General features: G+C 43.4%; 1 protein-coding gene across 1 annotated transcript in view; it reads left to right on the top strand.

The window, feature by feature from the left end:
- Positions 1-266: 266 nt before the first annotated feature.
- ghitm (growth hormone inducible transmembrane protein) overlaps positions 267-13,275 on the top strand; it is a 32,276-nt gene continuing 19,267 nt past the window's right edge. Inside the window, exons 1-5 of the mRNA XM_068020221.1 lie at positions 267-373; positions 2,354-2,515; positions 8,146-8,245; positions 10,103-10,214; positions 12,756-12,897. Coding sequence (XP_067876322.1) covers positions 2,384-2,515; positions 8,146-8,245; positions 10,103-10,214; positions 12,756-12,897 — 486 coding nt within the window. The 5' untranslated portion in view covers positions 267-373; positions 2,354-2,383. The remainder of the gene's footprint in view (positions 374-2,353; positions 2,516-8,145; positions 8,246-10,102; positions 10,215-12,755; positions 12,898-13,275) is intronic.

Raw genomic sequence — 13,275 nt, 5'->3', positions numbered from 1 at the left:
GGGGTGGGGAGAAGGGGGTGGGGAGAAGGGGGTTGGGAGGTGCAGGGAGGATGAGGAGAGTGTTTGAGGTGGGGAGAGGTTGGGAAGTGCAGGCAGGATGAGGAGGGATGGAAGGAGCAATAGCGGCGAAGCCTCTCTCAGGCCTTGTTGCCGGGGAAACAGTTTGGTTTCCTGCTGGGAACGAATCACAGGCGACAACTGATGACGTCTCCCCACCCACCAATCACAAAAGGGTTCACCCAGCACGTGATCTCCCGCTGCCTTCAGGCATTCCGGGAATTGAAGTGCTGGTGTGACGCATGCGCAGAATAAGTGGAAGAACAATCCAGAAAAGGAAGCGGAGGCTGAAGGTGCGCCGCAGCCGGACAGAGTGGTGAGGCCTGGGGAGAGTGTGTACTGACTGGAGGAGGAGGAGGGAGACTTGGACTGTGTCCCCACCTGGGGGAGGGATCAGGGGAATGGGGTGTGTGTACCCACTGGAGGAGCGAGAGGGAGATAGAGGATACGTAATAGGGGTTTTGTGCACTCACCCAGGGGGAGGGGGAGTTGTGATGGGTGGCGTGTGTACCCAGCTGGCGAGGATGGAGGGGTGGTTGAGACAGGGGGTGTGTATACCCACCCGGGGTGGGGTTTGTGTGATGGGGTTGTGTATCCACTTGTGCACTGGTAGAAACAGTGTTGTGGTTTCTGTGCCAGGGCAGGTTGGTTGGTTAATAAAAGCAAAATACTGCAGATGCTGGAAATCTGAAATAAAAACAAGTAATGCTGGAACCACTCAGCAGGTCTGGCAGCATCTGTGGAACGAGAAGCAGAGTTAACGTTTCGAGTCAGTGACCTTCAGGTTGGTTTCCAACCACATCAGCCAGTGATCCTCTGTTCACCAGTCTGAAATCAGAATATAAACAGTCCTACGAGTACTTGTGAATTTGATTCCAATACCCTTTCACATGCTACTTTTTGAAGTCCTGAATTTATGTTCCTGTGTTTGTTAATCCTTTGGCCTCATTCTGTACTAATTGGAAGGCCAGAATTGCAGTTGTAGGAAGCATCTGACTGTGACACAGTGTTGCATCATGTGCTTATTGTTGTCCTCAGCACTAAATGCTACTCTGATGCAGAATCAAACTAGATGTCTCTTGCATCATTTTGTTTGTGCTTGAGGTCACCTCCTCCTGTCATTGTTGCATGTGAGCTCTTTCTTCATAACTAGAAGGAGCTGTTTTGTAATGATATTTTGCTGTAACTTTTCTCAATCACATTTCAGGAAAGCCAGTGTTTTATCATGTTATTTACTTGTAAGGCGAGTGGGCATTCTGTGCAAAGTGAGATCTCACCAGCAGCAGTGAATTGAATAATCAGTTAATCTGCTTTTGGAGAATTTCTGGATAGGGTACTGGAGAAATCCCAGTTGTTTGTGTGGCACCCTGGAATCTTGAGCACCAGGCGAATCACTTGAAATGGCAGCCAAAGCACTGGATAATGCCCTGTGCACAGGACAACACTTCCGACAGCTGTCCCTCAATATACGGTCCTGGAGTTCTGGAACCCCAGACTGTACTTGAATCAGCAACCTGCTCTAGTTCCGAGGCAGGAGCGTTACCAACTGAGCCAAGCTGATAGACTTACTGGAAGGACTGTGTATCTTGTAACACTGTTTTCCAGGGTATAATATTCCTTGATGTAACACATTTAGATTATTTTGTTTCCAACTCTAATTTATTCTTTGTCTGGACCACAAAACAATGAAGACCTTTCGTCTATCTTTTTGTACAGCAGCTGCAGGCTTTTCAAACTCTAGCTGAGCATCGCTGCCCTCTGATTTACCCCTCTCCTGTTCTTTCTGACCTCAGTTGCGTCATACACGATAGGCCATAACCCCTCTCATCTGGCTTCCTCAATTTTCTCATCTGTTTGGAATTGTACTGTCGTATAGAGGTATGATCTAATTGTATATGTTTTAAGTTAGTAACTGTACACAGCAGGCGAAATAGGCAGAGATGATCTCCTGTTATCAAACCAGATGACTAAACAAGCTATGATCAGAGATTTATTTGTACTAATGAAGGAGATATTGCACTTTTATCACGCAATGTCCTTCACAGAGGAATAAAAATCTTCAGTTGTTGGTGTTCTAACTGCGTTGATCAGAATTTAGAGAAACACAAATTCCTTCAAGTGAAATTATTCATATTATTAACTCACTGAACTCACAGTCTCCTTATACTCATCAAAAGTTTCTCTAACATGGAGTTTCCGAGGAGTAACTCAGCAATATTGCTCACTGAAAACCACCATTGTTAGGTGTTTGCAATCTCTGTAGGGTCCTAACATAGTCCCTTTGCTTTCTTGGCAGTTACTGATCAGATTTAGATGCTGTGACAACATGTTGGCGGCAAGGTTCGCTTGTCTGAGGAATTTACCAGCACTGAGCCTGCGGCCTGTTCTCACCCAGGGGAGTCCAGCATGGAAGAGTTGCAACCTGAAAACTACTCAATGGCTTCTGCAACCCAAGCAGGTGAGTCAAAGTTGTCTCTAGAATTAAATCATGATTCAATAATGAAGAACATGCTGTGCCCACTTGAGTAGGTAGAAACATAGAAAATAAGAGCAGGAGTAGGCCATTCGGCACTTTGAGCCTGCTGCGCCATTCATTATAATCATGGCTGATCATCCAACTCAATAACCTGTTCCCGCTTTCGCCCCATACCCTTTGATCCCTTTAGACCCAAGAGCTATATCTAACTCCTCCGTGAAAACATAGAATGTTTTGGCCTCAACTGCTTTCTGTGGTAGCGAATTCCACAGGCTCACCACTGTCTGGGTGAAGAAATTTCTCCTCATCTAGGTGCTGAAAGGTTTACCCCGTATCCTTAGACTCTGACCCCTGGTTCTGGACTCCCCCACCATCGGGAACATCCTTCCAGCATCTACCCTGTCAAGTCCTGTTAGAATTTTATAGGTTTCTGAGATTCCCCCCTCAATCTTCTGAATTCCAGCGAATCTAATCCTAACCGACTCAATCTCTCCTCATACATCAGTCCCGACATCCCAGGAATCAGTCTGGTAAACCTTCGCTGCACTCTCTCTATAGCAAGAACATCCTTCCTCAGATAAGGAGACCAAAACTGCGCACAATATTCCAGGTGTGGCCTCACCAAGGCCCTGTATAATTGCAGCAAGACATCCCTGCTCCTGTACTCGAATCCTCTCGCTATGAAGGCCAACATACCATTTGCCTTTTTAACCGCCTGTTGACCTGCATGCTTACCTTTAGTGACTGGTGTATGAGAACACCCAGGTCTCGCTGCATATTCCTCTCTCTGTTTATAGCCGTTCAGATAATCTGTCTTCCTGTTTTTGCTACCAAAGTGGATAACCTCACATTTATCCACATTATACTGCATCTGCCATGCATTAGCCCACTCACTCAACTTGCCCAAATCACCTGAAGCCTCTCTGCATCCTCCTCACAACTCACCCTCCCACCTAGTTTTGTGTCATCTGCAAATTTGGAGATATTACATTTAGTTCCCTCATCTAAATCATTAATATATATTGTGAATAGCTGGGGTCCTAGCACCAATCCCTGTGGTACCCCACTGGTCAATGCCTGCCATTTGGAAAAAGACCCATTTATCCCCACTCTTTATTTCCTGTCTGCCAACCAATTTTCTATCCATTGCGCTTTACTACCCCCAGTCCCATGCACTTTAATTTTACATGCTGATCTCTTATGTGGTACTTTGTCGAAAGCCTTCTGAAAGTCCAAATAAACTACATCCACTGGCTCCCCCTCGTGTCCAAGACAGAGCAGTTTGTGCTTTAAAGGGAAATTGGAAAAGCTGGTGTTCCTATCGCATTGCTGCTATTGTTCACTCTTATCGATCCTGTCTTAGAGAATCTCCTGCAGTGGCTTCTAATCCCATCTCTGAGATACTACCTTGCAGTCCACCAAGTTCAATCATTGGTTTCCCTCTTATTTCTCGTGCATGTATGTTGACAACACCCAGCTCTACCACTTGCCACTGCTCTGTGTTGTAATACTGCATGCCAGACAGCCAGTCCTGGACGAACCACCATTTCCTCCAATTGAACATTGGAAAGACTGAAGCCATTGCTGCAAATTCTGTTCCTTCACCGCTGATGCAGACCTCCTCCCTGGTCAGTGTGTCAGACTGCACCAGTCTTTTCACAGTCTTGCTGTCCTATTTGACTAATCCCATATTTTCTCCTTCACAAAGGCTGCATACTTCCACCTATCTAACAATATGCATCTCCACTCCTGCCTCAGCTCACCTGCCGGAGCCTTCATCCATGCTTTTGTAACCTTCAGACTCGACAGCTTCTCTGACTGGCCTCCCATTTCTCACCTTCATAAAGTTGAACTCTGCTGCCTCGATCCTACTCGCACCAAATCCCACGCACCCCTTGCACTGTGCTCACTGACATAAATTGATCCCCTGGTCCATCAACCCCTCCATTTTAAAATTATCATCCTGATGTTGAAATTCCTCCATGGCCTTGCCCCTCCCTATCTCAGTAACCTACAGCTTTCCAAGATCTCTGTTAGTCCAACTCTGGCCCTTTGTCCATCCCTCACTTCTTTCACCTCATCATTGGCACATGTGTCTTTAGGTTCTGGGCCCTAAGCTCTAGAATTCGCTGTCTAAAAATGTCTATTTCTCTCTCCTTTTAAGACTCTCCTTAAAACCTACTTCTTTGACTAAGCCTTTAATCACCTTTATTATCTCCTTTGGCTGGTGTCTTTATTTGTCTGATTATGCTCTAGTGAAATGCCCTGGAATGTTTTCCTATGTAAACGTTCCTGGTGGTACATGCCGCATGGCTGGGAGGTGCTGTTGAAGTAAGCTTGGTGAATTGTTGCAGCGGATCCTGTAAGTAGTACATTCTCCAGGCACATTGCAGGAGAGGGTTCATGTTGAGTCTAGTGGCTGGGCTGCTGATAAAGCAGACTGAGATGATGTCAACCATTCAAGCAATTGATTACTATTTCACCACATCACTAACTTGTAGGTGCAGCTTTGAGGGGGCAGTAGGTAAGCCATTTTGCTCAGCCTCTGTCGTAGCCACGATGTTCATGTGACTGTTAGTTTTTGGTCATTGTCGACCCTTAAAAAATTGAAGATGTGGAAACTTGGCACTGGTGCTGTTGAAGGCCAGATGTGGGTGGTTAGATTTTTTCTTCCTGGCACTGCAGCTTCTAATGTTTATGGTGCTTGTCGAATCAAGTACTGGTTGAATTACTCTAATCTCATTAATTAAGCTGAAGATTTACCATTTGGAGAGACTTCCAGAGATATGGGGCAAGGTGACTAAATGTACTGTCATTGTGGGTGGAGTGCAGATAAGTGGAAAGTTCAAAGAGTGGAGGATGCAGGCAGGGAACTAGGGTTGAATGGCATGGCCAGGGTTGGGTGGTACGATGCTATGAATGTGTTTGTTACTTAAGATTTTGAAGTCCATTCACTGAAGGCTGGCGAGCCCTTGGCTATTGCCAAGGATAAAGGCAAAAGATCTCAGCTTTTGCATAAAATAGGAGACAAATAGTGGAGTTCTGGATGAGCTGATAAAGGATGGAATAAAGACGGAGACAAAGGATCCTGGCTCGGAAAATCAAGGTGCAGAATCAATTTGGTTGAAACAAAGAAACAACCAAAATACTGGGAGTTGTTTATAGGCCCCCTAACAGTAGTTGTAGCCTCAGCTGGAGTATAAATCAGGAAGTTGGACGTGCATGTAATTAAATGTAATACCATAATCATGGGGGACTTTAATCTTCAACTAGGCTGGGCAAACAAAGCTGGCAATGTGAAGGATGAATTCATAGAGTATATTCTGTTCTGATGTGGCTACTTCACCTATTCACCCTGGTTTTGTTGAATGTCTTAACATCACCCTCCCACCCACCCCCTCAGGATGAATGTTTTGTTGTCTCAGAAGAAACCCATTCAATTCATGAATGTTTCTTGATGGTTTCAGGATGGGTATAGCTGGTGCTTCTTAGTCTGGAATGTATCCTTTTGTCCTTTGGAGACAGTAAGACAGTTTTTGAATGCACAGGCCAAGTCATCTAATCTTTGGCAGCCATCTTTACAGCACATTGTCCACTTTTTTTTTAAAGGAAAAGTCAATTTCAAAGCGTCCACATTGAATAAAGTTCATATCCAAAAAGTTAGGAATATGATCTGCCTTTACTGGGCATAACTGGGAACGAGAGGCTAGTTAGCCTGACAGCAGTTGCAGGGAAAATGCTAGAATTTACAGGTATGTGATAACAGGACACTTAAATCATATTAGGCAGAGTCAACAAGGGTTTGTGGAAAGGAAATTGTGTTTGACAAATTTATTTTTATTTGGCTGTAACCAGCAGAATAGATAAGGAGGAGCCAGTGGATGTAGTGTATTTGTGTGGTAGTGTTTTGAAAATCCAATCAGTTATTATACAGGATTAGAGCTCATTGGATTGGGAGGTAATATGTTGGCATGAATTGAGGATTGGTTAATGGACAGAAAACAGAGTAGGAATAAACAGGCCATTTTCGAATTGACGGGCTTAGCTAGCGAGGTACCACGAGGATTGGTGCATGTGCCTATTTGCAGTCTCTATCACTTTAGGTGAGAGGACTGAGTGTAATGTATCCAAGTTTGCTGATGGTACAAAGTTGTGTCTTACTCACAACTTACTTCCCACATAAGAGTATAGACTGTAAAGTGGGCGAAGACATGGCACATAGAATATAATGTGGGGAAGTGTGACATTATCCACTTTGGTAGGAAAAATAGAAAAGCTGATTTTTTTTATTCAATGTGGAGCCTGGGAAATGATGGTATTCACAGGGATCTGGGTGCCCTTGTACATGAATCACAAATTAACATGCAGATACAGCAAGAAACTAGAAAAGGATATGGTATGGAAACTTTTATTACAAAGGAATTGGTGTATAACAGTAAATAAGTCTTACTGCAATTGTATAGGGCTTTGAGACTAAACCTGGATTACTAGTTACAGTTTTGGCCGCCTTAGCTAAGGAATGGTATACTTGCCTTGGAGGGAGTGCAACAAAGGAGTGATTCCTGCAATGAGGAGATTGTCCTATGAGGCAAGATTGAGTATGCTAGGCCTAAATTCCCCAGAGTTAAGAAGAATGGGAGGTGATTTCATTGAAACATAAAATTCTTAGAGGGCTTAACAGGGTAGATGCTGAAAAAATGTTGCCCTGGGCTGAGGAGTCTAGAACACCAGGGTCACAGTCTCAATAAGGGGTCACCTATTTAGCACCAAGATGAGAAACTTTTTCACTCAAACTTCGTGAACCTTATAATTCAGTACCACAGAAGGCTGTGGATACCCAGTCATTGAGTACGTTCGAGCCAAAGATTGCTAGATTTTTAGATACTAAGGAAATCGAGATGCATGGCTAACATGGGTAGGTGTAGCTGAGGTAGACCATCACCCATGATCTTATTGAATGGCAGAGCAGGCTCAAAAGGCTGAGTGGCCTACTCCTGGCCTTTTCTTATGTTCCTGTAATTTATGTATGGTAGAGTGCGGTAGAAGTGTTGGTGGAGGTAATCATCTTTGCAGGTGACAGATATGAATGATTTGAGTGGGGTTTGAGATATAACTGGAGACAGGCAATGCTTCAGACATGGGCGTAGACCATTTTGATGGGTTGTTTTGTGTGGTTTGATGCTCAGCTGAGTGTCAGGTGGAACACTGAGGCTGCACGCTGTCAGTTTGGAGGTGAATGGCCATCCTTTGAAAGGAGGATTGGATCAGGGCCTAAAGTTTGGAGTTTCTGGCAGGCTCTAAACAGGACGGCCCATGAATACTTTTATATTGAACAGACAATTGGACGACTCCTTAGCAGATTTGGAGCGATAAAGCTGGAGTGAAAATACTGGATATTGTCCCTGACCTAACTAAACTGATCTCGTGCTCTGGATAATGTCACCAAAGGGCAACCTCGGCTGCAGACTACAAGTGCCCCCGCCCCCAGCTCTTTTGCTGCACCCCCCACGTGCTCTGGCGCCCCCACCCTCCCCTCCCCACACCGCCACGCGCTCTCACTTCACAATGCATACTACTGAACCAGTATTAACTACCACCTTTTTCTGTTCCAGAATTATGCCACCAAGTCACGTGTTGATGTGCGACGGGCAAAAACAATGCGTGAAAAGATGAAGGAAACAGTGAGGCCTTCACTGGAGACTGCAGCCAAATGTAAGACCACAGTTTAGGAGATTGTCCTTGTTGAAAATATCTGATACTAGAAGCGAATTGGAAATTTCTGTGTTGTAAAAGAAATGTGCTTGTGACAGCTTGGCACTCCAATGCACATTAATGTAAGGCACTGAGAAATGGAACACCTTCTGTTCACCCAGTGTCTACCTGTATTGTATTTAATGGTTCAACCTCTGACTCTCTCACCAACCTCCCATCAGTTTAAGCTTTTCCAGCTCCCTGTTATCTCTTACACTGTTCCTTCTCTGTGACAAGAGCATAACAAGAAATAAGAGCATGAGTAAGCTCTTCGAGCCTGCCATGCCATTCAACAAGGTCATGGCTGATCATTTATCTCAACTCCACCTTTCTGCACTAACCCCAAATCCTTTAATTCCTTTAGTACCCAAAAGTCTATTAACCTCTGTCTTGAATATACTCAATGAGTATCCACAGCGCTCTCATCTAGAGAATTCCAAAGATACACAGCTCTTTGTAGAAATTTCTCCTCATCTCAGTCCTTTATAGCCAACCCTTTATTCTGAGACCGTGACCTTGTGTTCCAGATTCCCCAGCCATTGGAAACATTTACTCAGCATCTAACCTGTCAAACCCCTTAAGAATTTTATGTTTCAGTTAGATCACCTCTCTTCTAAACTCAAGGGATCTCCTCCATCATCCAATCGTATGTTCATCAGCATTCTTCAGAGCACACAACCTTCATTTCTCTGAGGGCAATGAGTCACTTCATCTTGATGTCCATGGAGCTTGGAAACATATTTCTTTAAAATTGTTTTTCTTCATGCAAGTTCACCAAAGATCAAATACCCCTTACATTAGAGTCACCCTTAATGCTGCTCTTGCTTTGATATTCTTGGCCTTGCCTCTTATTTTAAATGGAGCCTTACAGCACCCCTATAATAGTGCTCCCTACATGAAAATTGGTTTTCCTCTTTATGCCAAAAAAACTTACTTTTTCTCAGCACCTCTAGAGTCTAGATCTTGCTGAACTCCAATATTGGCAGCTGTGCCAGCACCACCCCTGCGTTCCTTGTCAGCGGTTAGATAATCCTCTCACTTCTAATCCCTCTCTATCCATTATAATCTTTTCTGTATTTATTCTGTACTTCTGTGGCCATTGCTCCTCTTCAGTTTTCCTCTTCCCAAGTTGCAAATCCAGTCCTGCACACTTTCTCCTCTACATATCCTTACTTGGAAGCAAAACTCATCAGACCAACTCCTACTTCTCCCTCATTCTTTGCCAAGACGTCAAAATTGTGCAATCCTTACTTGCTCAAACACCTTTTACAGTCCGCGGTCTTATAAGGGTGGACCTCAACTGACCGCTAATCGCTCCTTCCTGGTTTACCTCATCTCTCTCTTAATTTTGATATCCTTCATGAGGTCCTGCAAGTCGGGTATTTAATTCTTCAATTAGACTTCCCTTTTTTTAAAAAATAAAAGTGTCAATATTGAGAACATTTGGGTAAGGTACAGTATGGGTTAAATGAAGATCCAAATTCTATCTACTGTGTGGGTGCTCGCAGGTTGGATGCAAGATAAAGCTTTCTTGCCATTTGTATAAAATGCTTTGACTAATCTGACTTCAATGTTTACTACCTTGGTGACCCTTGAGTAAAATTGCCCATTAAATCTGTATTATGGACCATTATGCAGTATGGAGCCAAGCAGCCTAGTTATCAGGCTAGATTATCCCAAATCAACATTTAATGTGTGTGAAAGACTTAACTGACGCACTGTGTTGCCTGATGTGCTCACTAGACCTTTTGATTCTACCGATATCCAATTCGCTTGTAACACAGTGTATTCTGATAAATCTGAGCTGTTGTGTTTCAGTTGACTTCGCAGGAAGATTGTTTGTAGCTGGAGGAGCAGCTGTTGGTCTTGGGGCACTTTGTTACTATGGATTGGGAATGTCCAACGAGATTGGAGCCATTGAGAAAGCTGTGTAAGTTTATATCTCAGCGAGCAGCGATGTGGAATAATAAAACAGTTTGTCATAAATTTAGATTAAACTTCTCATTAATTTTAAACCATTATTTACTTGTAATGTTCAGGGTAGATGCTCAGCATTCAATCCTCACCATATGGTAAAGATTTCATGTCCTGCTCTCTTCCCAGCACCACACCCCTCCCACTGCCCTCAAACTGTAGTCTACCTTGAGTTAATGGTAATTATTATTTGTGCATAGTATTAATTGTTAGACTATTTGATCAGTGTGTGGGGGTGGGGGGCAAAGCAACACCAATCACAACTGAGCCTGGTCCTGTACCTCCTCTGGTCCCGAGCGAGCCCATTCCTGTACCCCTCACAAAGCCAATTGTTGCCCTTGCAGTAGAGGTCACTGAATGGTGATCAGGAGTGGGAATCCGAGCTTCTGCACTCCAGCTCTGCACCATTCAAGCTACAGGCACTGAGACTAATTGTAGGAGGTCCACTACTACCCTGCCTGTGATCAGCATGGGAATTAAACCTGGGTCCTTCTAAAGTTCATGGCTCAGAAGCATGTGGGTCTTTTAATTTACAGCCTCATTCTTATGGTTCTGTGTAATATCCTCCCACTATTGATGTAACATTTTAACTTAGTTTGCACAGCAAGATTTTGACAACTTCAAATTGCAAACTTTGGACTCTTGGAATTAATACGATATAGACAAATTGAACATTAATATTTAGCACATTACTAATTCTAAAGAGGGAAAACTCTCAATTATAGGGAGAATGAAAAGACAGTTTAGATTTAACTACTTTTTAAAATTCATTCATGGGATGTGGGCGTTGCTGGCTAACCTGCAAAAGTTGATGTCTGCAAAAGTCTGGCAAAGGAATGTACCGGCAAATTCGAAAGAGTTAGAAACAAAGGTCTGGGATGACTACCCTGGTGGAAATGTATATACGAGCTAGTGTTTGATGATATTTCCTTGAGTCTAGGATCAGATGGATGGAACAAGATGGGTCTGTTCCAGTTATGTAAATTTTTATGTAACCATCAGTAATTATTGCAGGCAAAGGCCATGTGCGAAGAGCTTTGTGCAGTGGGAGGCAACAAACCAAATCCATTTACTAAGCAGCAATATTACTACTTTAAGATTGCTATTACTTATTGTGATTTTTATTGTGTATGAAGGAAGGACAGAAATGCTACTAAGTTCAACTCCTTGGCCGGGATCATTATGGGCTGGGAAGAGCATTGAGGAGAATTTGTACTCCAAGATAACATAATCCGGTTATTTCAGATCTCCCCATTTCATTTATCTCTGGCTGTTTCCTAGGGTTCATTGTTGTGTTCCCTTGCTTTGTGCCAAGTAACCAGTCTCAGAGGGCAGGCTTGGTGTTGCTGTTACATCAGCTGCCAGGAGGCATGGTGAGTGGCACAGGGTGATTTGCTTGGCAAAGCGTAGGGAGAACTTCCTCCTGCCACATCCTTCTGGAATATTTCTTTCACAGCCTGCCGGGACTTTTACCTCCCAGGCACCTGGTTCGCTGGTTCAGGCATGAGGCAAGTGAAAATGGTGGTGGGGTCAGGGGGTGGGGGGAAGGAAAGCCCCCTGATTTTCCTCCCCTTCGCTGGGCTGCAGTTTCACAAGCGCCAACAGTACTCTAGTACCCAGACTTGTGGCCATTCTTCCTGTGACTTCAGTCAGGTGAGTGTTAGTGAGATATTGAGTCAAGGAAGATACCACAACCAAACTTGATCCTATTCTTGCCCAAGATTTACACAGTGCAAATAGTGACAATTTTTGAACTTACACTAAAGATGCCAGTTAGGATTAAATATCTTAAAACTTTGAAATAGATGTGAGGCTAAAGCGTAGCTGCTAAGTAATTGACAACCTCTGGAACAGGAGTTCAAAACTGAAGCAGATGAATAAAGTTTTAGTTATGCAAACTCCATATTATTTCACATAGCCTCGAGCTGCCTGAGAAAAATAAAGAGTTGACATTTTCAGAAAATTTTTTGAAAAGACTAGAATAAAAATGTGGAACGCAACATTAAATCTGGATTTTCTTTTTCCTCAGGCCAATTTCAAAAATTGGGAAGAGCCTAGACTAAAATTAGCACTATATTTCCTATCAAAAGCAAACAACTAGTACATGATCGAAATCCGCAATAGAGATGAGTATAAAACTAAAACTGCAATTATTTCTAGGACTGAAATATTAGTTGTGCAATCCTTCTCTAGGATTGGTCACTTGGTGGTCATTTGTTATATGGCCATGGCTGCAGGTTTTCTCATCCCTAACTCGGGGCACTGAGACCAGTTGCAGCACCCAAGTACAACTTTGACTGAGATCAGCTAACTCAACACAGTACTAAAGCTGGGACTTCCTTGGACTGTTTGATCTAGTGGTTGTGTAGTTACTGTGGTTATTGTGGTGCTATGGGATGGGTGGTGGCAGCGGGGGGAGGGGGAAAGAGAGACTGAGAAATCTTTTTCATCTAGAATCTGATCTTATGAAATGCCACTAACTTGATCTATCCTGCAGCATCTGGCCACAGTATGTGAAGGAGAGGATCCAATCCACTTACATGTACTTTTCAGGAAGTATAGGGCTGACTGCACTGTCTGCTGTAGCGATCAGCAGATCACCAGCAATCATGAATCTCATGATGAAAAATTCCCTTCTGGTAAGTTGTTGCGAATAATTATAAGCATTTATTTCCTATTCGTTAAAAGTGGTCACTTAGTAAAGCTCCCATGATGATCTGCTGTTTGATGCTTGAATGCTTTGAGGGTAGATTTTTTTTTTAAGCCATCTTGAAGATTTAAAAAAAAAAAATCTTCCTGCTATGAGATTCACATTTTTTCAAATGTTTGATATTTGAATTAATAAAAGGTTACATCACAGAAGGAGGCCATTCAGCCTGTTGTGTCTGTGCTGACTCTCTGCATGAACAACTCGCCTAGTCCCACTCCCCCTCCTTTTCCTCATAGCCCTGCAAATTATTTTGCTTCAGATAATTAACCAATTCTCTTTTCAAGGTCTTGATTGCCTCTACCACCCT

Source organism: Heterodontus francisci, chromosome 42, assembly GCF_036365525.1.
Source record: "Heterodontus francisci isolate sHetFra1 chromosome 42, sHetFra1.hap1, whole genome shotgun sequence".
NCBI classification, from domain to species: domain Eukaryota; kingdom Metazoa; phylum Chordata; class Chondrichthyes; order Heterodontiformes; family Heterodontidae; genus Heterodontus; species Heterodontus francisci.
The sequence above is the reverse complement of the archived record's forward strand: the minus strand, read 5'-3'. Positions and strand labels throughout refer to the sequence as shown.